A 27,533-nucleotide genomic window follows, 5' to 3' on the forward strand; every position below is an offset into this window, starting at 1 on the left:
GTGTTTATATTCATAGACAGGTAGATTATGACCCAATAGAACAGCTAATCGATCAAGAGGGCCGGTACATCTTTCTGCACTGCTACTGGCAGGGGCAAAGGAGAATTATAGCATTTATATATATCCCGCCCCCCTTTACTACCACTGTATTATGTAAATTGATGGACTATATTGCAGCACGAGAGGAGTGCCCGGGTGCTGGTGATGGGCGATTTCAACTCGGTCATGGACATTTAAAAAAGATAGGATTTCCACCATAACCAATTATGGATCAAATTTAGGATCAAGTACAGTACTATCTAGAATCTGTACAGAGATGGCACTGGTCGATATATGGCGATCTCTTTATGGAAATAAGCAAGTATTTTCATGCTTTAGTAACACATATAGGTCCATGTCCCGAGTTGATCTGGCCCTCACCAGCCCCAGGCTCATTAATAGGGTTAAAAAAATGAATTATGAATGTCATGGCATCTCTGACCATTGCCCGGTTATGGTAATACTGGACAGTCCTAATAAACCAAATCAAAATAGAACTTTTAAACTTAACCCCCACTGGATGTCATTGATAAAGGATCTAGATAAGATTAATGAAGAAATAAAACTCTTTTGGAGGGATAATGTTAATTCAACACATATCCATATGGTTTGGGACTCGCTCAAGGCATACCTTCGGGGTATATATTCACACGAAATCAGGAAACAGAAAAACCTCTTCGTCCAAACTCAAAAAGAAATAGAAGGGAGGCTCTACCAGATAACGAATGAGATTAGCCACGTAAATACCCCAGAAAAACAACTTCAACTTAAAAAAGCACAAGATGAATATAAACAATATTTACACAAAAAAGCACAGAACAAAATGTTCTTTTCAGGGTTGAGGAGCTTCAGCGAGTCCAGCAAGCCAAGTAGATTATTATCTATGATAGTAAAAAATCTAAGGGGAGGTACTAATATCATCGGAATTAGGACAGAGGCAGGAAACATGTTACGAGACCCTGATGACATCCTAAGGGAATTTACTAGGTATTTTTCGACACTATATCAAACCGGGTCTAAAAATCAGGGAGGAAAAATAGATCAATATCTGGATAATATTGACATCCCTGAATTTGACCAACAAGACATTGACTGGTTAAATAGACCTATCCAACTGACTGAGCTACAGACTACGTTGCAATCTATCAAGGGCAATACATCCCCAGGGGTGGACGGTTTCCCATTTGAACTATACCGGAAACATGAGGGAACTATCCTTCCCCAAATGTTGGAGGTACTAAACCAATCTTGGACAATGGGTTCCCTACCCCCCTCATGGATGGAAGCCACTATCACATTGATCCCCAAAAGAGGGAAAGATCCGCTGTTAGCTACTTCCTATCGCCCCATCTCTCTGTTGAATACAGACTATAAAATTCTTGCCAAACTGTTAGCCAATAGATTAAAAACTGTCATACACAAAGTCGTCCATGTAGATCAAACCGGGTTCATTCCCAAAAGGAACATACAGGATAATATAAGGCGGGCTTTCTTGAACATCCAGATGGGGGATGGGGAGGACTGCTCCATCCTGTCCTTGGATGCCGCTAAGGCCTTTGACAGGGTGGAGTGGTCCTTCCTTTGGAGAGTATTGTCGCGGGTGAGGATAGGCGAATATTTCTCCAGATGGGTTCGCATTCTGTACCAAAACCCGGTATCTAGGGTCCGAATCAATGGTGAGTACTGTGCCCCTTTTCCCCTGAACCGAGGAACACGCCAGGGCTGCCCCCTCTCCCCTTTGCTCTTCTCTCTGTTCCTGGAGCCAATTGCATGCAAAATTAGAACAGATGTGGAAATATCCGGCTTCGGGTGCGAGGGAGAAGCTGACAAAATTAGTTTATACGCGGACGATATGCTGCTCTTCCTGGGGAAGGGGTATATAAACTTGCCCAGAGTTATGGAAAGTCTGGATGAGTTTGGATCCCTATCTGGATACGATATAAACTGGGAAAAATCTAAATTTCTTCCATTAAGACGCCCGGTTCGACTGGGCCACAATTTCCGGGTTAGTATACTGACCCCAGCAGACTACTTATTGTATCTGGGTATCCAGATAGGGACCAAACTGGAATATTATCTGAAACTGAATATACTCCCAATAATAGACAAAGTTAGGGAAAAAATTAGAACATGGTTAAAACTCCCTCTGTCACAAATTAATCGAATAGCGCTTATTAAAATGACATTATTACCAATGTTATTATATGTCTTCAACGCTAGCCCAATTATGATAGAAGACAAGTTTTTTAATAAGTTAGAGACCCTCTTTAATGAACTGATATGGGGCCGCAAACGAGTCAGAATTAAGATTCGATATCTGTATAAAGAAGAGGGTGGAATGTCCATCCCTTTTTTAAAAGGATATTATCTAGCTGCCCAATTGAGATGGTGTGTGAGGAATCGAAAGAATAAATGCGTTCGTCTTCTTTTTGGGGAGCATTGTAGACCATGGGCGGATCTTTTTCATATTCTTGAAAACGGTATTTTTAAGAAGAATACAATAACAAACCCGTTTAGTAGAATGCTTGGGTATATCTGGCAACAAATTAGAGATATGGTGGGCGTATCTGAATCAGTTCAGTACACCCCACTGTGGGGGAATGCACATTTACCACAAGTTATGCAACTAGGCCACGCTGAATATTGGGAAAAACATGGGATATATTTAATTGCACAAGTTTTTCATCAAGGACTGATTAAGCCCTTAAATGAAATATTACCAGACGTTAAATTAAGATTCACTGATAAATTTCGATATGAACAACTACGTCACACTATATATTACACGGAGAATAAGAATTATTTGAAGATAGTAAGGAACACTTTTTTAGATTTCTGTCAAGATATGACATTTAACACTTCTATATCACACATCTACGCTAAGTTAAAATATGAACATACAAAAATGATCACATTTAGGGGTGAGGCTAAATGGGAAAGAGACCTACATAAAGGGGAACCTATTATGTGGAACACTGTGTACAGAAATATTAAAAGATCGACTGTGTCACCCGCCCATGCATGGATCCTTTTGAAAATCATACACCGCCTCTATTATACACCAGCATTACTGCATACCATTTATAAAGATAGGAAACAGAACTGCTATAAATGTAACAAAGACAGAGGAGGCTATAAACATCTGCTGTGGGAATGCCCAGGGATAAATGGATATTGGATTAAAATATTCCGGAAACTGCAGGATCGCTCCCCTATGAAGTACCAGGCATGCATTGACTATGCCATCCTGGGTACACTCCCAGAGACAGACAAAAACAAAACTGAGCAGATACTGTGGTTTCGGGGCATCGCACTAGCCAAAATAATAATTGTTAAACACTGGGGCACCATGAAATACCCCAGTTTTCAGGAGTGGATGGAGTGGATGAATAGGGTTAGGCAGTACGAACATATTCTAGCCCAAACAGCAGGGAAAAAGGCAGTCTGGCTGCGGATCTGGGGTAACTGGAAATAACGACAGTCGAGGTAGATGCGGCAGTTCTGCGGAAAAGAAAGGGGGTAACTGGAAATAATGACAAAGATGTAGACACGGCAGCCCCGCGGAAAGAAAAAGGGGGGGTGGAGGGAGGGACAGGGGGGTTTATAAATAAAATGGAAACTCAGTATAGGATGAGATGAATTTATTAATGTATTCCTACTTCATTGCGTTGTGATATTGAAACAGAAGATTGCTGTATTCTATCTTTTGGAAAATAAAATATATTTATAAAAAATAAAAAAAAAATAAGAAATTTGAGTTAAGAGTTTGAGTGTTAACTCTACTACAACTGTAATAGAGAGTAGCTGCTCTTGAAAAATGAAAGCTGTGCTGTGATTGGAGGCTATGACAGTTCTTCTTTTAAGCAATTTTCATTAATCTCCCACTTAGTCTAAGACTCAGATTGACATTTATCAAAACTGGTGCTAAGTAATGCTTGTTTAGTTGTCCATAGCAAGCAAACAGATGGATTATTTCATTTTCCAAAGGAGCTCTAAAAAATGAAAGGTTTTTCTTAGCACCAGTCTTGAAAAAAAATGTCCCCATTCATGTCTTCTGTGTTCAAAATGGTGCAGGTGGGGATTTAGAGTTGCACATGGGATTTAGTAACATTTTTCACTACTTTTCTAAATTTGCCAACCTGGCATTGCTTTATCCTAAGCCCAATCTATGAACAGGATGTATGCGCTGTTGATGAATTTGGCACATTTGGCTCAATGTTCTCTTTATTCCTCCACATTTAATTTATATATAACAAAAAAAAATAAGAACCTTCCATATGTACCAACATTGTTGAGCCATGCATTTAGACCTGCCCAGGAATTCCAGTTTATGGATGAGCTTGCAAAAGCCCTGCCCAATTCCAGCTTGGGACAACCCAAATTTGAAGGTACAATCTCAGAAAATTAGGGACAGTCCCTGCAAATTTGACACTGGTGGCAACTATGATTTTCTGTCCTCCCTTTAGAGATGAGCAAATTGATTTGTAAGAATCGGTTCACCTCATGAAGCACAGATCTGCACCTGCGACCAGGTGTCCCCGAAGCTAAGGGCGCTCCTCCTACCACTTGACTGACAGGGCCGGACATCTCTGCCAGTCCTGACAATCTCTCACCTGTACCAGAGCTCCAAGTAGCAGCGCAAGCAGAGAGGTTCTGCTTCAGCTATTGGAGCAGCAACTGTGCATGCGTCGCTACACTTCCAGGTAGCAGCGCATTAACAGTCGCTGCTCCAGAAAGGGAAGGAGAGCCTCTGCACATGCGCCACTACTCAAAGCAGCAGCACAGGCACCAGATTGTCAGGGCCAGCCGAGATATATGTGCAACGTGCCAGTCTGCAGGGGTAGAACACGTGAGGTTCACGGTGGGCTGAAATGTACAAACAGTTCATCGGTTACTCACGGTTTAGCAGGCGCCTCCCTGAGCCAGCAGTGCAGTGAAGGGGAGAAGAGCACTGCATTCTCCGGGGCACACTCGGTTACAGGGAAGACCGGCCAGGTGGTTATTGAGGTGCCCTTGATGGGGAATGGGTGCTGAGTGCTTGTGCGGCTGGGTCCCTGACTTAAGTATTGTCGTGACGCCAGCACCTTGATGGTGCAAAGGGTTGAGAGGTAGTGGTATGGAGTTAGAAGAATGAGGCAGGTTTGAATCCAACTGTAAACTTTACTATAACCAGGTTCTTGATAACAGTTTACATCCAGTAATAAAACAGTCTCTGGTATACATGCAAGTTGTATGTGAGGAATCCCATTAACAGGCTGTGCTGGTGGTAATGTGTCAGGCTAGGGTAGTTAGTTAGGTACTCACTGATATTCAGCTCCTTAATCTGGTTCTGTTTCTCCAGCTCTTTAATGGTGAGGCTGCCAGAAGCCAATAATTCCTTCACCTTGAATCCAAAGGTCCTTAAAGACTGAATAAATGGCTACTGTCCTTTGTGTTTTTATCCTCTCTGTTTCCCTTGAATTGCCTTGCATTACACTCAGCTAACAGCTGCACTCTCACTCCTTCACCTCCTACTTCTCTCAACGGACTAACTAGGCCTAAACTGCACTATATATACTGTGGTGCTACCCCCACCTAGTGGTGTGCTGTATGTGGTGTACCTGACAGCCTGGTAAAAAAAGGGATTTCACATGGTAATACAATGCAGCATGAAATCATAGAAGAAGACAAAAAGCTTTTGCAGTTCCCACATAAGCTAGTGGGACGCTGCATATGGCCCCTTCAGTCAAGAAGCAGGTGAAACTTCTGCAATTTAGTGAACATCCTGTCGCAGGTGCAGAACTGTGCTTCATGAGGTGAACCGATTTTTACAAATTAATTTGTCCATTTCTACTACCTTTGTCAGTTAGGAGTTTTATAATAAATAATAACTTTTTAATCTGCAGGTCATAAAATACTTAATACAGTAGACTGTACTAGGCCAAATGGGGGAAAACTCCCCACAGATGTTGCTGTAATGATGAGTGACTTTGCTGGAGGTGCATCAGGATTTCCAATGACATTCAGTGGCGGAAAGTTTACAGGTAAAATATAAACACTTTGGGAGGCATTTATCATTTGCTGTGTTTTTGGTTTCCGTTTTAAGTCTGTCTTTGGTTTGTATTTGCTGCACCAAATTTATAAAGTGGCTCTCGGGTTTATTAAATTTGGAGCAAGTGAGATGTGATTTAGCCACTATCAGTGAAAATACGCCAGGGAGATGCAACATTTTTGCGACACATACTAAATGAGGCATAACACTGTTCTAATCTCTAATTACAACCAATTTTGCATTTCAAACTGTCGAGGCTAACCAAATGTCGCAAAATTTGGCCAAATGTCACAAAAATATGCACACAAAGTTGCATAAGAACATTAAAGGGGTATTGCCATCTGTGACAATGGGGGCATAGCGCTAACATATGTCCATATTGTCTGATAGATGCGGGTCCCACCACTGGGACTTGCACCTCTATTGAGAACGGAACTGGGAAAGTGATGGCTGGTGACCTCGGGTTTTCCTGGGTCCAGCCAGAACCAAGCGCTCTCCCTATAGTGAAAGGGAGTGGACTTGTGTGGCCATCGTTTCCATTCATTTCTACGCGGCCGATGGAAATAGCCGAGCCAGACCTCAAGCCCAAAGAAGCAAAAAAATGTGGGTCGCACATGGACAGTATCCTTATTTAGTAGATCCACAAATTGCAGACTGCAAAACGGATAAGGTTGTGTGAATGAGGCTTTAGATACCAAAGAACGTCCACTTCTATGCCTGTCTATGACTCTACCAGAATCTCTGTATCTCTGTTGAAACCTGCTGATGACACTCTGTGACACTTTAAGCTCAGTAGCCACTACTGTCTGAGAACATCCTGCTTGAAGCCTCGCAATGGGGAGGTACTGTTGATCAATTGTTATGCATCGTCTTGGTCTCATGATGTCAAATTGTGAACAGCATGATGAGGAGGACTGTTGAAATACCAATTCTAATTGAACCAGGAAATGTATTGGGCTATTCATGGATCAAACACCTGTTGTGAATTTTGCCCATAAGCTCCTTATTAGGAAACAGCAAGTTGTGCAAAATGTACAGACTGCATTATTATACTTTGTACTTGGCAATTGAGTATATATATATATATATATATATATATGGATATATATATATGAATAAAAAAAATAGAGCAGCACTCCAGTATGGTGAAAAAAGAAAGCTGTTTATTCACCCAGTGGTGACGCGACGTTTCGGATCCAACATGAAGCCTTTCTCAAGCTTTGAGAAAGGCTTCATGTTGGAGCCGAAATGTTGCATCACCACTGGGTGAATAAGCAGCTTTCTTTTTTCACCATACTGGAGTGCTGCTCTATTTTTTATTCAGATCATCCTGGGACGCTATTCCCATTGGAGCTTGCACCCAACTTCCCTATTTCAAGGTTGGTGCTGCCATTCATTACATTTTGTATATATATATATATATATATACACTATCTATTATACAGTATTGTCATAAATATGATGTGTGGGTGCATACTTGTACTTGTACAGCTTCTGTTGTATAAGGTGTGATTTCTGCTGGATAGAAGAGTCATTCACCAAATGGCTGACTGCTCTGAAGCCTCCGGTCTATCCCAGCAGGATGGGGTTGGGCAGGCTGGGCCTCTGCCAGCTACAAGATGAGCAAATGGACATTTCTCCTCATCATCCAGTCGTATCTAGCACCTCTAGCTGCCAGGTACTAACTTCAAAGAAGCATCTGCTCCCCCCTGCTAAACCGGATACTGGGGGAAGGGTACTCATTTTGGAGGCAGATTTGAAAACTTTAAAACAAAGAGATTTCAATTCTCAATGCCCTCCACCCCCCTCATTAATTCCCCCCCAATGGAAGAACTGGGATTTGTTTAGTCAATGACTGGGCCGACCGGAAACTGGAAACCAATCCTGGTTCTATAAAATAGTGCATGGACATATTTCAGTTGTTACACCGTGTGGGAGTCACAGCCAAACTGACGGGTAGCCATTTCCTCCCCTTCTCCCAGGGCAGTAAGTTCTTATTACAGTTTTTCTCCCATTTTATTTTACTTTTGCTGTTTTGTATGTTCTTTTTATCTTGTCTCATTTTATATCTGTTTTGTAAGCTCTGCACTATTTCTGTGTATAAAATATTCCCTTTATAAGTCCGCCTTGTTGCTCTAAAGAATCCATAGCCTGAACATGTGATTGCTTGTGAGCAGAACGTTATATGTGGATTTTGCAACTTTTCCGGCTTACGTTAAAGTCTGTGGTGGCAGCTGGTGTTTGGGGTGTCGGGTCTGTGTGTGTCCGGGGGTGATCTACACTCACTCTGCGGCCTGAGTGTGTGGTGTGTGCGGAGTAAGAGCTTGGAGGTAGTCTGGCCCCTGGCAGACACATCCCTGGTCACGAGACGCGGGTGCGTACGTGACAAGTATAATAAATGCAGTGTGTACAGATATACTGTATATTATATACAACAGTGTACTGATATATGAGGTACAAGGTACAATAGATGCAATGAGCTAATATAAATAGTATTTACAGCAGTGTATTAACGTGGGAGGTACAAGCTGTAATTTATACCTCATACCTCACATATCAGCACACTGATGTATATACTGGCCAGGAATGTGTAGTGGGAGGTGCCATGCTTGGAGCATGGGGGCCTAAATTAGATTATTGCGATGGGGCCCAGTGTTTTCTATGTATGCCCCTGGCCAGAGCCCTTGGAGAAAGGAATGTGTGACTTCTGACACCTGGTTCTGGCTTGCACAATCTTCAAAGAATGGTCAAATAGACATTTGTCTACCCCAGCTGAGCACCCCCACCCAATACAGGTGACTTAATAAACCGGATACAAACTAATATTCATGGTACTTGCCCCCTTATTAGTCTGCTGCCCAGTCACTAAAATATGTGGTCGATCACATGAACAGGGTTACACATGAGGGGGTCAAACAAGTTAGTGTGTACCCTTAATTTCCTCCTACCCCCACGGAATCAGAAGGACTATAGTTGGGTTTTTTTATGGCATTTTCTCTCATTTATTTTCTTTTTTCTTGTTGTATGTGTTTTATTTTGTCTCTTTTTTTTTTTCTTTTCGGAAGCCTTGATCCCTTTTGTATTAAAGTCTTTGCTTTAAAGTTGGTCCCAGAATGCTCCATGGATTCATTGCCTAATAGAATATGTCTTGTCCTCTGACTGCTGGAGAGCAGGGAGTGTGTGTTGGGGTACTTATTGAGCTGGAATTCAGTAGATGGTGGCAGTGTGTATCAAGAGTACGCGGACTGTGGTGGGGTGTGATTTATGCTCAATTTGGAGCCTGAGTGAAAGGTGAACACAAAGCTGAGTGAGTGTAGTAAAGTAATTACCTGAATACGGACCCTCAAAGCAAACACCACTGACCTCCACTGTCCCTAAGGACATCCTTATGGAAAACCAGTGCCAGTTAAGCCAGTACTCTCTGCTCTGCACTGATGAGGGGCAATCACCCCGAAAGAGCTGTCTGCAGATGAGGTGTTGGCTTCTTTAATATCCGAGTCATGTCTCAAGGCCTTTTTAAAGAGCTGAACATTGACTTATAGGATAGCTGACTTCCATCTGGTGGCATTAGAGGCAGAGCTTGTTAAGAGCTCATTTGCGTCCCTTTCTTCTCAGAATTCCAGAGGAACATGAATGGCCTATAAGTCTCCCCACGATGATTAAGTCGCTCTGTCCCCAAGGAAATATAGTACCCCCAAACCCTGACAGGCCTCTCACCCAGTTAAGCCAATACGCTCTGCTTTGCACTGATGAGGGGCAATCACCCTGAAACAGCTGTCCATAGATAAAGTGCTGGCTTATTTAATATCTGAATCATGTCTCAAGGCTTATTAAAAGAGCCGAGCATTGACTTATAGGATAGCTGTCTTACATCTGGTGGCATAAGAGGCAGAGCTTGATAAGAGCTCATTTGCATCCCTTTCTTTTTATGGAAAACTCTCATCTGAAATACTGACCCGAAGACAACATAAGGAGGACTCTAGGTGACAGAGACAAGCAGGGCTGCCATCAGAAATGTTGGGGCCCCTTACACAGCTCAAGGCCTGGGCCCCCCCCTTTTACCCCGCCCCTTTAGAATCTGTCCTGACTCCTCCTCCCGGCCCCCCTCCACCTCCAAGGACCCACCCCCAATTTCATTATTTTTTTACAACTACAAAGACAGTAAAAAGTGCACCTCTTCTGAGCTCCGCCACAGCGCTACTGAGGTAAGGTAACGAGTGACATCATAGCGCAGTGGACGTACCTCAGTGGACAGACCCAGTGGTATGACCGGGTGCTGCATGAAAGTGTATGATGTCAGTGTGTGTGAGTGTGACTGACTGATCGATTGACTGCACTGAGTACAAATTGCAATCAGCCAGTCAGGTCAGTAGCAACTCTAGTAACAATATATAGGAGGGGCACATAAGATACCACAGTCAAAAAGGTGGGGGGCACTAATAATTTTCACCGCTTAATCATACTACTGAAAAAACTAAATAAGTATATATAAATAAGATATATAAATACGAGAGTATTGCAGTATGCAGGGATGCCACATTATAGCACCACTGGCACTACATTTACATTTATTTATTATCAAAAAGCATCATACATAACTAAAAAAAAAACTTTTTTACTGTCCCTTTAAGCAAAAGACAGAATATAATAAAAGACAAAAACAGACATTAAACTGCATTTATAATAAAGCAATTTACTTACAAAAGAAGCTATTCAGTCGTCTGCTGTGCTTGCTTTTGAGGATTCTTTCCCCTCCTTTCTCTCTCTTCCTCAGTGCGCAGGCACACTGTTATGGGGGATCTGTGGAGGACACACTGTTATGGGGGATCTGTGGAGGACACACTGTTATGGGGGATCTGTTGAGGGCACACTGTTATGGGGGATCTGTTGAGGGCACACTGTTATGGGGGATCTGTGGATGACACACTGTTATGGGGGGGATCTGTGGATGACACACTGTTATGGGGGGGATCTGTGGATGACACACTGTTATGGGGGATCTGTGGATGACACACTGTTATGGGGGGATCTGTGGATGACACACTGTTATGGGGGGGATCTGTGGATGACACACTGTTATGGGGGGGATCTGTGGATGACACACTGTGACACTGTTATGGGATGGATCTGTGGATGACACACTGTTATGGGGGATCTGTGGATGACACACTTATGGGGGGGATCTGTGGATGACACACTTATGGGGGGGGATCTGTGGATGACACACTTATGGGGGGGATCTGTGGATGACACACTTATGGGGGGGATCTGTGGATGACACACTTATGGGGGGGATCTGTGGATGACACACTGTGACACTGTTATGGGATGGATCTGTGGATGACACACTGTTATGGGGGGATCTGTGGATGACACACTGTGACACTGTTATGGGATGGATCTGTGGATGACACACTGTTATGGGGGATCTGTGGATGACACACTGTTATGGGGGATCTGTGGATGACACACTGTTATGGGGATCTGTGGATGACACACTGTTATGGGGGATCTGTGGATGACACATTGTTATGGGGGGATCTGTGGATGACACACTGTTATGGGGGGGATCTGTGGATGACACACTGTTATGGGGGGGATCTGTGGATGACACACTGTTATGGGGGGGATCTGTGGATGACACACTGTTATGGGGGGATCTGTGGATGACACACTGTTATGGGGGGGATCTGTGGATGACCCACTGTTATGGGGGGATCTGTGGATGACACACTGTTATGGGGGGATCTGTGGATGACACACTGTTATGGGGGGATCTGTGGATGACACACTGTTATGGGGGGGGGATTTGTGGATGACACACTGTTTTGGGGAGGATCCGTGGATGACACACTGTTATGGGGGGATCTGTGGATGACACACTGTTATGGGGGGATCTGTGGATGACACACTTTTATGGGGGATCTGTGGATGACACATTTTTATGGGGGATCTGTGGATGACACATTTTTATGGGGGATCTGTGGATGACACATTTTTATGGGGGATCTGTGGATGACACATTTTTATGGGGGATCTGTGGATGACACATTTTTATGGGGGATCTGTGGATGACACATTTTTATGGGGGATCTGTGGATGACACATTTTTATGGGGGATCTGTGGATGACACATTTTTATGGGGGATCTGTGGATGACACATTTTTATGGGGGATCTGTGGATGACACATTTTTATGGGGGATCTGTGGATGACACATTTTTATGGGGGATCTGTGGATGACACATTTTTATGGGGGATCTGTGGATGACACATTTTTATGGGGGATCTGTGGATGACACATTTTTATGGGGGATCTGTGGATGACACATTTTTATGGGGGATCTGTGGATGACACATTTTTATGGGGGGATCTGTGGATGACACTCAACCACTCTCAAACCCAACTGGTCAAACTTGTTAAATGGATCCCAAACACAATATGCACAATAATAACACCCCCACCCCTCCAACACTTAATTAACCCCTTCAGGGCCTAAAAAATTTTTTTCAAAGCAGAACACACAGCTAAATGGGGCTGGGTGGGCTGGCAAGGGAGGGGTTAATAACAATAAGTGATGGATCATGGAGGATCATCATGGCCCTGGATAATGTTGCAAAGCTGTTTTCTGGATTATATCCCACAGGGCCATGATCCTCCATCACTTATTGTTATTAACCCCTCCCCTGCCAGCCCACCCAGCCCCCTTGCCTTATGGAAACAAGGCAAGTAAAAGTAATAACCTAACCTAATGGACCTAATGAATCATTATGGGGGTCCATCCAAGTCCAAGATCATGTGTGTGATGGAGGAGGGGCGAGGGCACTAGGGCAGCTGGGCAGGCTTCCACAACTTAGTTACCTCCACAAATTATTTTTTCCAGATTTGATTATTCCAGGGCCAGGCAGTCCGTCCCTCCCTCTCCCAGGCTAGCCAGTCAGCCAGAGGCCAGAACAGAAGTTCCCGCCGCGCTAATCTGAATGCCGGCGGCGTCCAGGCGTGAGGCAGCAGCAGGCAGTGACAGGCTACAGGCACAGCGTCTGACGTCACCTGCCGTTGCGCAGCCACGTTCCTCTGCGCAAGTGCGCAGCGGCTCCAGAATCTTTTAAAGGGGAATGCAGCCGGAATACCGTCCGCAGGTTAGGTTGTACTACTACACAGCTACTAGGTATAAATTATAATAATACGGCCGAATCAGCGCAGCGGGGGGAGGGTCGGGCAACGGGGCAAGGAATAATCAATTGCCCCCCTGCTGACACAAAAAAAATAAAAAAAAAATTAATTTAGAACTGGCCGGGCCCCCCTGGGGTCCGGGCCCCTTACTGGGGTATCGGCTGTACCCCCCTGATGGCGGCCCTGGAGACAAGAACCAAAACTGAGCCAAGCTGAACAAGGCAAGGAAGAAACCAAAACTAACTATAAACCACAAAACGCAGAAACAAGGACTGGGCAAGAATACTCGTAAGAACAAAATACACAAAGAACTAGATCCTAGAAATACTAGAAGTATTTAGTGGATACAAACACACAGAACACTACAGTATCTGCAGCAACCCATTGCTGAAGTCAAAGATATTTGAACAGAGACTAGCCAGGAATCTTCCAATTCAGCACAGCTGCAGGAGAGAGGCCAGCTAACCAACACTAATAGATCAGCTGTTAGTTACATAGTAACTGCCCCGAATTAATAGGAGACGATGAAACAGCAGGAAAATTTCTGCTGATTGTAACATTTTGACAAGAATCAGATTGTGATGACTGGACAACTCTGTCAAAGCACCTCTGGAATCAGTGTCATGCCAAGGGGAGGGACCTGGGGTAGTCCATCCCCAGTGCCCACTCTCAGGGGGGTGCAAGGAGCAATTAGCGATTCCATCAATATAGATGGAAGCGCCGGGGAGCTGTGGTTCTTTCACTCACTGACCAGCCCCTAGCGCTCTGTCTCCCCTGCACTGAATGATATAGTGCTCCAACATTCAGCCTGCAGACACAGCTCACACTGCCAGCCTGTTTGGGAGGAGCCTGCAGCCCGGGAATCTGCCTGTGCTCCTCCCTCACAGTGCTGCAGAGCAATCTATGTTTGCAGGGGGTGAGCTGGGTGTGAGCTTCAGGAACGGGACAAGGTGAGTAGTTACTGTTCTTTTGTTTGTTTTATTAACAAAGAGGTGGCACAGAGGGCTTTACTTCTATGAAGTGGGCCCAATAGGCATTATTATTCTGATGTGGTCACCAACGGAATTACTACTAAGAAGGGGGCACAGAGGACATTACTACTATGAAGAGGGCACAATGGGCATTACTACTGCAAAGGGGGCTCAGACTCAGAGAACATTACTACTATGAAGAAGGCACAATGTGTATTACTATGAAGGGGGCACAATGGGCATTACTACTGTGAAGGGGGCACAGAGGTAATTACTACTATTAAGGGGGCACAATGGGCATTAGTACTGTGAAGGGGCACAATGAGCATAATAACTATGAGGGGGCACAATGGGCATTATTACTATGAAGGAGGCACAATGGGCATAACTACAATGAAGGGGCTCATCGGACATTACTACTGTAAAGGGGTCACAATGGGCATTACTAATATAAAGGGTCACAGAGAGGGCATTACTACTGTGAATTTGGCACAGAGAGGGCATTACTACTATGAAGGGGCACAGAGGGCATAACTACTCTGAAGAGGCACAGAGAGGGCATAGCTCTTATGAAGGGAGACAAACAGTATTACCACTGTGAACGGGGCACAGATAGGGCATTAATACTGTGAAAGGGGCACAGAGAGGGCATAACTGCTGTGAGGAGGGCACAATGACAGCATAACCACTGTGGATGGGGCACAATGAAGGCATAAGTACTTTAAGGGGGCACAATGTGGACATAACTACTGTTAAGGTTGTACAATGAGGGTAATGCTACTGTGAGGTTGCACAATTTCTTTAAGTATTGGGTGGGGGTGCCAGAGACAGGTCCCGCCCCTGCTGCCATACACCTTAAGCACGTCACTGTCTGGAATAGCAGGTCTTGTGGCTCTTGTACCTACCAAAAGTTGTCCAAGGAAGGGCAACTGGTGAACTGACAACAGGGTCATGGTGATACAAGTGTATAGCCTGTACATCCACCCCATAGGAAAGCTAGTTTAGCGCAAATTGTTGAAAGCATTAATACAGAAATGTGTCAGAAAACAGCACATTGCAGTTGGCTGTGTAGCTGCAGACCAGTCGGTATGTCCATGCTGACTCCATTGCTAAATAAAAACCACAATGCAGTGGCATAACTTTAATGGAGGCAGACCATGCAAATGCTATGGGGCCCTGGCAAGGGGGGCCCACACAGAACTCCTTTTTCCAATGTGAAATCATTGCATTTTCATGCAGCCACCACTAGGGGGAGCTCAGTGCAAACAGAATATTACAGCTTTAATGTTAGTCCATTGTAACTGCTTAAATTACTATGCATTGACCTCCTCTTAGTGGTGACTGCAAGCAAGCTAATAGATGGGAAGCACCATGAATACATTGAGAAATATGATGTCAGAATGAGGGCCATATTTATGAAGCACCTGTTCCACTTTACCGGCACAGAAGGGTGACTTTATTATAATTTTTGTTATTTTTGCATGCTTAAAAACAAATTGCCTGAGCGTGATTGATGCACTTGTACTGGAAAACTCGGTGGGGGGGCTCATACTTACAATGGTTTTGTTATGGGGCCCTATGAGATCTGTGTGTGCCTTATGAGCATCAAAAATACTGTCATTAAGGTCCCTTTATATGGGACGATATTACAGCAGATAGCCAGAAAGCGTTCCTTCCCGACAATCTGCTAATGGCTGGTGGAGCAGATCGCTGCATATATGGGAAGGGGCGATAGCTAATGCCATCACTTTTCCGCATACTGACTTGCACGATCTGCTGCCGGTAAACAATCGTTTTTCTGTGCGCAGAAACGATCACATTACTCTATGAATGAGCATTTAGCTTGTTCATTGATTAATCTGCGGCACATTTACACTGCCCGATTATTGCTAACGAGCGTTCATAGTAATCTGTACAATTATCGGCCCATGTAAAGGGTCCTTTAGAGTGATGAAAGACGGTGGCCTCATCTTTGAAAACAATAGCTCCTTGATATAGGGTGAGACAAGTTGACTATGCAGGAACCTGGCCATGTCTATCAATAAGGAGAGAGTGGGGCTGGCAGAGTAAGCTGGAGGAACAAGGATGCGCAGAGTGACTTGGGCCAACTCTCAGTGCACTTAACTGCTCATTTGCAGTTCCTCTAACCATTCTTGAACAATTTTTGCAGTCTTTCAGGGTTTATTATGTTGTTGAAAGAGGCCATTACCATTAGGGTATGTATGATGGCATGTACTTGGTCTGCAACAATGCTTAGGTACGGTAGGTTGTACATTTCAAAATGAAAGGAAGGATCCAAAGTTTACCAGCAGAATAAAATGTGCTTCATGTGCAGATATGCGAGTTATGCATCCACATTTTTTTCTATCCTATAAACTAGTGAATCATAACCTGTGGTAAGCAACATCCAAAGGGCTGCAGGTTGAGAGGGTACGCAGGAGAGCCCAAGTGAGAAAGAGAAATGTACGTGCTTCTAAAATTACCTTTATTTATATATTATGGGTAAAAGGATAAACCTGATAACCAAAATGTGAAAGATTAACACTCGCCGAACAATAAAAATGTATGGAGTAGATAGGTAGACAGGGACGGTGCAGGTATTAGAGGTATCTAGCAGAGGAAAGTAGGAGGAGTGATCTCCTTGTACCGAGGGTCAAAAAAGACGATAATCTGATCCGTTTGATTGCGACATTTGATGTAGCTAATAAGGAAGTTGTGAACATTCTAAAAACCTACTGGCCAATTTTAGCCATGGATAAGGACCTAAAGCCATTGTACCCTTTCCACAGATCACTTACCGTAAGGGCAGAAGTCTTAAGGACCGTTTAGTACACAGTCATTACACTGGCCCAAAACATCAGGGTACTTGGCTTGATAGAAGACCAATAGGAGTCTTCAGATGTGGCACGTGCAAGGCTTGTAAGTTTATACAAACATCTAAAACTGTGACATGTTCTGTAACTAATTATATTCATACGATTAGAGACTTTATCAATTGCAAGACTAAGGGAGTCGTTTACATATGCCAATGCCCCTGCCCCAAGGATTATATTGGAAAGACCTTCAGAGAATTCAGACGGAGAGTGTGTGAGCATACTAATGATATTATTAAACGTAAGGACACCCCCATTGCTAATCACGTTAACCAATGCCATGGGGGTAACCTGAATTCCATCACTTTTTCAGCACTGGAGGTCGTTCCACTGTCTCCAAGGAGGGGTAACTGGGATCGAAAGATTCTCCAAAAGGAAACTGAGTGGATTTATCACTTCCGATCCCAGTCACCAGATGGTCTTAATGAGAGACTGACCTATACGTGTTTTATTTGAACAGTCTCTCCTGCCCATGGGCTCTGCCTCAAGTAACACTGTTATTGTCCCCATCTGGTCCAATTTGGTGCGAGAAGCACCTAAATTATTTATGGTGACCCCTTTTATCTGGGTCCCTTTATCTGTCTATTAGTGTCCGGTGATACCCCATCATAGCATGAGGTCCTTCTCACTACTGCTAAAATCCTTTATATGTCTTTCTCCCCTTTCAGTAATAGGTAGCTAGTGATAATTTATATACACCAAGCATATTATTATTGAATACACACAAAAGGATTTCTGGGGTCGATTATAAGTATCTTTCGGGGGCGCAGAGTTTATATTCTTAGTGGCCCTCTCTTTTTGACCTCTGTGCCTTCTCTTCTTAATCGGAGCTTTGCGTTCCACACGTGCGTTCCGAGTACCGGAAGTCACGTGCTTGCGCTTCACCTATGCGCTCAATTGGCCGGAAGTCCTCTCTCCGGCGTCCTGAAGTTACTAGTGGCGCCTGCGCTTAAATTTTGAGCGACGTCGTCCGTCACTAGCTACGATAGCTCCCACGAATATCGGTGTGTCAGGCGCTGTGGGTTACCCATGCCAGTAAGTATAGCTATGTGTGATACAAGTCTACTGTTGGTTATACAATTGGATGGTGACATATTCTCTCCAAATGTATTTTTTTCAGCTCTATGTATCCACTGACATGGTGCGCTTCATTTTAACCCCACAAGTGACCTCAGAGAGCTTAGTAACCTTTTATCTATTGCTCTATTACTTTATCCCTACGATTTTCTTTAGTGATCACCCTCTGATGAACCGCGAGTTGCGGATGAAATGCATCAGGGTCACTATATTCCAGGTTATCTGTATACCTGAATATTTTAAGTAGTATATACAACCTGGGTATGTACTTATATGTAGGCCCTTAACAGGGTGTTGTTCAGGGTTTAGGTATGGGGACAGGGTGCCTCCACTATCAGGGGGCATCCCTGGGCAGAGATTACCATTAGGGTCGGATAGGGATAGATCTTGTATCTACCCAGCCTCCTTACATCTGTCACCCCAGAGATACCTCTAATACCTGCACCGCGTCCCTGTCAACCTATTTACTCCATAGATTTTTATTGTTAGGCGAGTGTTAATCTTTCACACTTTGGTTATTATCAGGTTTGTCCTGTTACCCATAATATATAAATAAAGGTAATTTTAGAAGCATATACATTTCTCTTTCTCACTTATGTTAATTTAATTATTACGTGTCTATTATCCGTAACATCTGTTATTACATTCTAATTTACGCAGGATAGCCTCCTGATATTTAACTGTATCGCCATCCACAAGACGGGGTTACTGAGACGGGGCCTGGGAGTGATGTCCACCTGCCCCACCATTTACTCTGATAGGCCACAGGCACTAGGCTTAAAGCCTATCAAAATTTCTGGCAGGTTTAAAGGGTTTCTGTAATCATAAAAATGGTTATTAACCTGGCTGACATTAGCGATGTGCTAATGTCAGCTGAACATAACTATATTAGTCCCATGTCACTATGTGCCGCCGTTATTTAGAAAAACAAACGTTTATAATATGCAAATGAGCCTCTAGGAGCAGGCGGGGGGGGGGGGCATTGCACCTGCTATTAGAGGCTCCGTTGGCCCTTCTACACTTGATTGACAAGGCCAGGCCAGCGTTAGTCTCCTGCGCAGGCGCAGTGAGGGAAGGACGCTCGCCGGCTGACGGCATCCTCACTGCGACGTATTCAGCGCAGACGCAGTGAGGAAGCTGGCAGCTGACGAGTGTCCTTTCCTGATTGCGCCTGCGCCGAATACTGAATGGAACGGCGCAGGCGCAAGATTTTCCCGGCAGACAGGAGACCAGCGCTGGCCTTGCCCTGTCAATCAAGTGTAGAAGGGCGTGGAAAGAGGTAAGCCAACGGAGCCTCTAAGAGCAGGTACAATGCCCCCCCCCTGCCCCTAGAGGCTCAAATGCATATTATAAAAGTTAGTTTTTCTAAATAACAGCGGCACATAGTGACTAATATACAGGGTGGGCCATTTATATGGCTACACCTTAATAAAATGGGAATGGTTGGTGATATTAACTTCCTGTTCATGGCACATTAGTATATGTGAGGGGGGGAAACTTTTCAAGATGGGTGGTGACCATGGCGGCCATTTCGAAGTCGGTTATTTTGAATCCAACTTTTGTTTTTTCAATAGGAAGAGGGTCATGTGACACATCAGACTTATTGGGAATTTCACACGAAAAACAATGGTGTGCTTGGTTTTAACATAACTTTATTCTTTCATGAGTTATTTACAAGTTTCTCTTTGTTTACAGCCATTGACATGTCGCCGAGGTTAACACGTGAGGAGCGGATAGAAATTGTGTTGATGTCTGGTGAACGCAGTAACCGGGTCATTGCAGCAGATTTCAATGCAAGACACCCTACGAGACCACCCATCTCCCATGCTACAGTTAGAAAACTGCTTGCTAAGTTTCGTGAAACTGGTTCAGTGTTGGATTTGCCAAAATGTGGACGCATGAAATCTGTCTCTAATAAAGAAACATCAGTGGCTGTCCTAGCTTTATTCAGCAAGAGCCCACAGCGTAGCAAGAGCCCACAGCGTAGCACTCGCCGCATGTCACTGGAGAGTGGCATTAGTCGAACATCCCTTCGGCGGATATTAGCTACTCACAAATGGCACCCTTACAAACTCCAGCTACTGCAGCATCTCAACGAGGATGACCCAGATCGGCGCACTGAATTTGCAGAATGGGCAAAACAAAAATTGGAACAGGACCCTCAGTTTGCGCAGAAGATTTTGTTCAGTGATGAGGCAAACTTTTATGTGAATGGTGAAGTTAACAAACAAAACCACCGCTATTGGACTGACACTAACCCACATTGGATAGATCCCTCCAAGACTGTTGGAACAAAAACATTTATGGTATGGTGTGGTATATGGGGTACAAAGATAGTGGGGCCATTCTTCATCAATGGAAACCTCAAGGCCACTGGATATGTGAAATTGCTACATGATGATGTGTTTCCCTCTTTATGCACTGAAGCTGGCACGTTCTCTAAGTTTTTCCAGCAAGATGGTGCACCACCACATTATGGGTGTCAGGTCCGAGCATTCCTAGATGAACAGTTTCCTGGAAAGTGGATTGGTCGTCGTGGGCCAGTTGAATGGCCCCCAAGGTCTCCCGATCTGACCCCCTTAGACTTTTATCTTTGGGGTCATCTGAAGGCAATTGTCTATGCTGTGAAGATACGAGATGTGCAGCACCTGAAACTACGGACACTGGAAGCCTGTGCTAGCATTTATCCTGCGGTGTTGCTATCAGTGTGTGAAGAGTGGGAGAAGAGGGTTGCATTGACAATCCAACACAATGGGCAGCACATTGAACACATTTTATAAGTGGTCAGAAACTTGTAAATAACTTATGAAAGAATAAAGTTACGTTAAAACCAAGCACACCATTGTTTTTCTTGTGAAATTCCCAATAAGTTTGATGTGTCACATGACCCTCTTCCTATTGAAAAAACAAAAGTTGGATTCAAAATGGCCAACTTCAAAATGGCCACCATGGTCACCGCCCATCTTAAAAAGTTTCCCCCCCCTCACATATACTAATGTGCCACAAACAGGAAGTTAATATCACCAACCATTCCCATTTTATTAAGGTGTATCCATATAAATGCCCACCCTGTAGTTATGTTCAGCTGACATTAGCACATCGCTAATGTCAGCCAGTTTAATACCCATTTTTCTGATGACAGAAACCCTTTAAAGGGGTTGTGCAGGCAGTATCTATTGATGACCTATCCTCAGGAGAATAGCCTCCAGCATCACCATTACCACCTCATGCCACTGTACCATTATGCTGCTCTGCCTGTGTATTAGAGGTTTCTCTAAGTGACATCAATGTGTAAAAGGGTTTTCCGAGACATTTATACTGATGACCTAGCCTTCTCTCAGCTCGCCAAGCACAGCGCCATACATTGTACAGCATCTGTGCTTGGTATTGCAGTTTCAGCTCCATTAACTTCAATGGAATTGAGTTGCACCTAGGCCACATACAGTTGCAAGAAAAAGTATGTGAACCCTTTGGAATGATATGGATTTCTGCACAAATTGGTCATAAAATGTGATCTGATCTTCATCTAAGTCACAACAATAGACAATCACAGTCTGCTTAAACTAATAACACACAAAGAATTAAATGTTACCATGTTTTTATTGAACACACCATGTAAACATTCACAGTGCAGGTGGAAAAAGTATGTGAACCCTTGGATTTAATAACTGGTTGAACCTCCTTTGGCAGCAATAACTTCAACCAAACGTTTCCTGTAGTTGCAGATCACACGTGCACAACGGTCAGAAGTAATTCTTGACCATTCCTCTTTACAGAACTGTTTCAGTTCAGCAATATTCTTGGGATGTCTGGTGTGAATCGCTTTCTTGAGGTCATGCCACAGCATCTCAATCGGTTTGAGGTCAGGACTCTGACTGGGCCACTCCAGAAGGCGTATTTTCTTCTGTTTAAGCCATTCTGTTGTTGATTTACTTCTATGCTTGGGGTCGTTGTCCTGTTGCGACACTCATCTTCTGTTGAGCTTCAGCTGGTGGACAGATAGCCTTAAGTCCTCCTGCAAAATGTCTTGATAAACTTGGGAATAAATTTTTCCTTCGATGATAGCAATCCGTCCAGGCCCTGACGCAGCAAAGCAGCCCCAAACCATGATGCCCCCACCACCATACTTCACAGTTGGGATGAGGTTTTGATGTTGGTGTGCTGTGCCTCTTTTTCTCCACACATAGTGTTGTGTGTTTCTTCCAAACAACTCAACTTTGGTTTCATCTGTCCACAGAATATTTTGCCAGTACTGCTGTGGAACATCCAGGTGCTCTTGTACAAACTGTAAACATGCAGCAATGTTTTTTTGGACAGCAGTGGCTTCCTCTGTGGTATCCGCCCATGAAATCAATTCTTGTTTAGTGTTTTACGTATCGTAGATTCGCTAAAAGGGATGTTAGCATATGCCAGAGACTTTTGTAAGTCTTTAGCTGACACTCTAGGATTCTTCTTCAACTCATTCAGCAGTCTGTGCTGTGCTCTTGCAATCATCTTTATAGGACGGCCACTCCTAGGGAGAGTAGCAGCAGTGCCCAATTTTCTCCATTTATGAACAATTTGTCTTACCGTGGACTAATGAACAGCAAGGCTTTTGAAGATACTTTTATAACCCTTTCCAGCTTTATGCAAGTCAACAATTCTTAATCGTAGGTCTTCTGAGAGCTCTTTTGTGCGAGGCATCATTCACATCAGGCAATGCTTCTTGTGAAAAGCAAACCCAGAACTGGTGTGTGTTTTTTATAGGGCAGGGCAGCTTTAACCAACACCTCCAATCTCATCTCATTGATTGGACTCCAGTTGGCTGACACCTCACTCCAATTAGCTCTTGGAGATGTCATTAGTCTAGGGGTTCACATACTTTTTCCACCTGCACTGTAAATGTTTACATGGTGTGTTCAATAAAAACATGGTAACATTTAATTCTTTGTGTGTTATTAGTTTTAGCAGGTTGTGATTGTCTATTGTTGTGACTTAGATGAAGATCAGATCACATTTTATGACTAATTTGTGCAGAAATCCAAATTATTCCAAAGGGTTCACATACTTTTTCTTGCAACTGTAACTGATGAACGTGAGGTCACATTTCCTAGGCTAAGCTGCGAGAAGACTGCGGTGCCTTCTCAAATAGCTGATCGGCAGGGGTCCTGGGTGTCAGACTCCAATCGATCAGATACTGATTAGTGATGAGCGGCAGGGGTCTTATTCTAATTCGCAATATTTCGAAAATATTTCGTAGAATATTCATAGAATATTCACAAATACGAGTATTCGTTAGGAGTAGTGTTTATTGCGAATTTTCGTAATGAGAATTTTTGTAATGAGAATTTTCGCAATGAGAATTAATGAGATCGTGAAAACTCAGATTCGATGGTATATTCTAACCCCCAGGTGTTCCCATGGTGACGGGGACGCTTGTCGGGGAAGTGTATGCCAAAGTGGAACAACTGTACAGATTTAAAAAAAAAGACGAATATTCTAGAAAACGAATATATTTGTTTTTTAGAATATTCATAATATTCAAAAACAAGAATATATAGCAATGTAGCGAATATTCGAAAATAAAAACAAACGAATATAGAGCAATTCAGCTAAAATAGTGCTATAATCTTCTTTGTCTAATAGTTGTAATTTTTTTCTCATCTGTAGTTCAGATTGGAAAAAAAATACAACTATAAAAAAAAAGATTATAGCACTATATTAGCTAAATTGTTCTACATTTGTTTTTTTCCGAATATTCGCTATATTGCTATATATTCTTGTTTTAGAATATTACGAATATTCGAAAAAACTAATATATAGCACTATATCGAATATATTCGTTTTTTAGAATATTCGCCTTTTTTTCCATCTGAAGTCATGATTCCTCCCTGCTTAAGTTACTTAAGCAGGGAGGAATCATGACTTCAGATGGAAAAAAATTCTCTATATTGCTATATATTCTTGTTTTTGAATATTACGAATATTCTAAAAAAACTAATATATTAGTTTTTTAGAATATTCGTTTTGTTTTTTTAAATCTGTACAGTTGTTCCACTTTGGGATACTCCTCCCCGACAAGAGTCCCCGTCACCATGGGAATGCCTGGGGGTTAGAATATACGATTGGATCTGAGTTTTCACTATCTCATCGATTCTCATTACAAAAATTCTCATTACAAAAATTCTCATTACGAAAATTCACAATAGACACTACTCCTAAAGTCAAAGATATTGCAGCCTTTTCATTGGCCCACGAATATAAAAAATTGAATATATATCACTATATTTTAAATATTCGGAAATTCTCGAAGTGCCGATATTTGCGCTAAAAATTCACAATTTGAATATTTGTGATCAACACTAATACTGATTACCTTTCCAGAGGAAAGGTCATCAGTATAAAAATCTAAATTTAATAGCTGTTTAATTACATTACCTCGAGAATGATGATACATTAAGAATAATACATTCCAATACATTCAATAAATGAATATCAAGTTGTGATTTTTGTCTACAGAGGAATGGAAGTCACAGTTCATCAAAACAGAGAGAAAGAAACTGCTAAACTACAAAACTCAGCTGGTAAAGGATTTGAACCCTCGTATCTTCTGCCCGTTTGCTGGTTACTTTGTTGAGGCCCACCTATCAGATAAGTATGTTTAAAGGGATATTAAAAGCTGCCTTACACATTACAAAATGAATAGACAAACTCATTCTTAGATCATCTTAAATTACTCAGGTATATGTATGATAATATTAGCTTACCCAGAGGTCATGTACAGTACAGACCAAAAGTTTGGACACACCTTCTCATTCAAAGAGTTTTCTTTATTTTCATGACTATGAAGGCATCAAAACTATGAATTAACACATGTGGAATTATATACATAACAAACAAGTGTGAAACAACTGAAAATATGTCATATTCTAGGTTCTTCAAAGTAGCCACCTTTTGCTTTGATTACTGCTTTGCACACTCTTGGCATTCTCTTGATGAGCTTCAAGAGGTAGTCCCCTGAAATGGTCTTCCAGCAGTCTTGAAGGAGTTCCCAGAGATGCTTAGCACTTGTTGGCCCTTTTGCCTTCACTCTACGGTCCAGCTCACCCCAAACCATCTCGATTGGGTTCAGGTCCGGTGACTGTGGAGGCCAGGTCATCTGGCGCAGCACCCCATCACTCTCCTTCATGGTCAAATAGCCCTTACTTTCAAAGGTTTCCCAATTTTTCGGCTGACTGACTGACCTTAATTTCTTAAAGTAATGATGGGCACTAGTTTTTCTTTACTTAGCTGCTTTTTTCTTGCCATAATACAATTTCTAACAGTCTATTAAGTAGGACTATCAGCTGTGTATCCACCTGACTTCTCCTCAACGCAACTGATGGTCCCAACCCCATTTATAAGGCAAGAAATCCCACATATTAAACCTGACAGGGCACACCTGTGAAGTGAAAACCATTTCAGGGGACTACCTCTTGAAGCTCATCAAGAGAATGCCAAGAGTGTGCAAAGCAGTAATCAAAGCAAAAGGTGGCTACTTTGAAGAACCTAGAATATGACATATTTTCAGTTGTTTCACACTTGTTTGTTATGTATATAATTCCACATGTGTTTCATAGTTTTGATGCCTTCAGTGTGAATCTACAATTTTCATAGTCATGAAAATAAAGAAAACTTTTGGTCTGTACTGTGTATACATATATATATATACAGTGGGATGCGAAAGTTTGGGCAACCTTGTTAATCATCATGATTTTCCTGTATAAGGCCTCCTGCACACGACAGTATTTTTTCACGGTCCGCAAAACGGGGTTCCGTTGGTCCGTGATCCGTGACCGTTTTTTCGTCCGTGGGTCTTCCTTGATTTTTGGAGGATCCACGGACATGAAAAATGAAAAAAAAATCTAAGTCAAGTTTGCCATTGAAATGATAGGAAAAAACGGACACGGATCACGGACACGGATCACGGACACTGATGACAATCTTGTGTGCATCCGTGATTTTTCACGGACCCATTGACTTGAATGGGTCCGCGAACCGTTGGCCGTGAAAAAAATAGGACAGGTCATATTTTTTTCACGGCCAGGAAACACGGATCACGGATGCGGCTGCAAAACGGTGCATTTTCCGATTTTTCCACGGACCCATTGAAAGTCAATGGGTCCGCGAAAAAAAAACGGAAAACGGCACAACGGCCACGGGTGCACACAACGGTCGTGTGCAGGAGGCCTAAATCGTTGGTTGTTACGATAAAAAATGTCAGTTAAATATATCATATAGGAGACACACACAGTGATATTTGAGAAGTGAAATGAAGTTTATTGGATTTACAGAAAGTGTGCTAAAATTGTTTAAACAAAATTAGGCAGGTGCATAAATTTGGGCACCACAAAAAAGAAATGAAATCAATATTTAGTAGATCCTCCTTTTGCAGAAATTACAGCCTCTAAACGCTTCCTGTAGGTTCCAATGAGAGTCTGGATTCTGGTTGAAGGTATTTTGGACCATTCCTCTTTACAAAACATCTTTAGTTCATTCAGGTTTGATGGCTTCCGAGCATGGACAGCTATCTTTAAGTCACACCACAGATTTTCAATTATATTCAGGTCTGGGGACTGAGATGGCCATTCCAGAACGTTGTACTTGTTCCTCTGCATAAATGCCTTAGTGGATTTTGAGCAGTGTTTAGGGTTGTTGTCTTGTTGAAAGATCCAGCCCCGGCGCAGCTTCAGCTTTGTCACTGATTCCTGGACATTGGTCTCCAGAATCTGCTGATACTGAGTGGAATCCATGCGTCCCTCAACTTTGACAAGATTCCCAGTCTGTGTACTGGCCACACAGCCCCACAGCATGATGGAACCACCACCATATTTTACTGTAAGTAGCAGGTGTTTTTCTTGGAATGCTGTGTTCTTTTTCCTCCATGCATAACGCCCCTTGTTATGGCCAAATAACTCAATTTTAGTTTCATCAGTCCACAGCACCTTATTCCAAAATTAAGCTGGCTTGTCCAAATGTGCTTTAGCCCACCTCAAGCGGCACTTTTTGTGCTGTGGGCGGAGAAAAGGCTTCCTCTGCATCACTCTCGCATACAGCATCTCCTTGTGTAAAGTGCGCCGAATGGTTGAACGATGCACAGTGACTCCATCTGCAGCAAGATGATGTTGTAGGTCTTTGGTGCTGGTCTGTGGGTTGACTCTGACTGTTCTCACCATTTTTCGCTTCTGTCTATTCGAGATTTTTCTTGGTCTGCCACTTCGAGCCCTAACTTGAACTGAGCCTGTGGTCTTCCATTTCCTTAATATGTTCCTAACTGTGGAAATAGACAGCTGAAATCTCTGAGACACATTTCTGTATCCTTCCCCTAAACCATGATGGTGAACAATCTT

At 43.0% G+C, this 27,533-nt stretch overlaps 1 protein-coding gene across 1 annotated transcript in view; it reads left to right on the forward strand.

Moving 5' to 3' along the window:
- Positions 1–27,533, forward strand: part of LOC121002189 (cytidine monophosphate-N-acetylneuraminic acid hydroxylase-like) — a 111,579-nt gene that overhangs the window by 25,680 nt on the left and 58,366 nt on the right. The window contains exons 6-7 of the mRNA XM_040433532.1: positions 5,925–6,062; positions 24,664–24,799. Of these exons, the coding sequence (XP_040289466.1) occupies positions 5,925–6,062; positions 24,664–24,799 (274 nt within the window). The remainder of the gene's footprint in view (positions 1–5,924; positions 6,063–24,663; positions 24,800–27,533) is intronic.

This window comes from Bufo bufo, chromosome 5 (assembly GCF_905171765.1).
Source record: "Bufo bufo chromosome 5, aBufBuf1.1, whole genome shotgun sequence".
NCBI classification, from domain to species: Eukaryota; Metazoa; Chordata; class Amphibia; order Anura; family Bufonidae; genus Bufo; species Bufo bufo.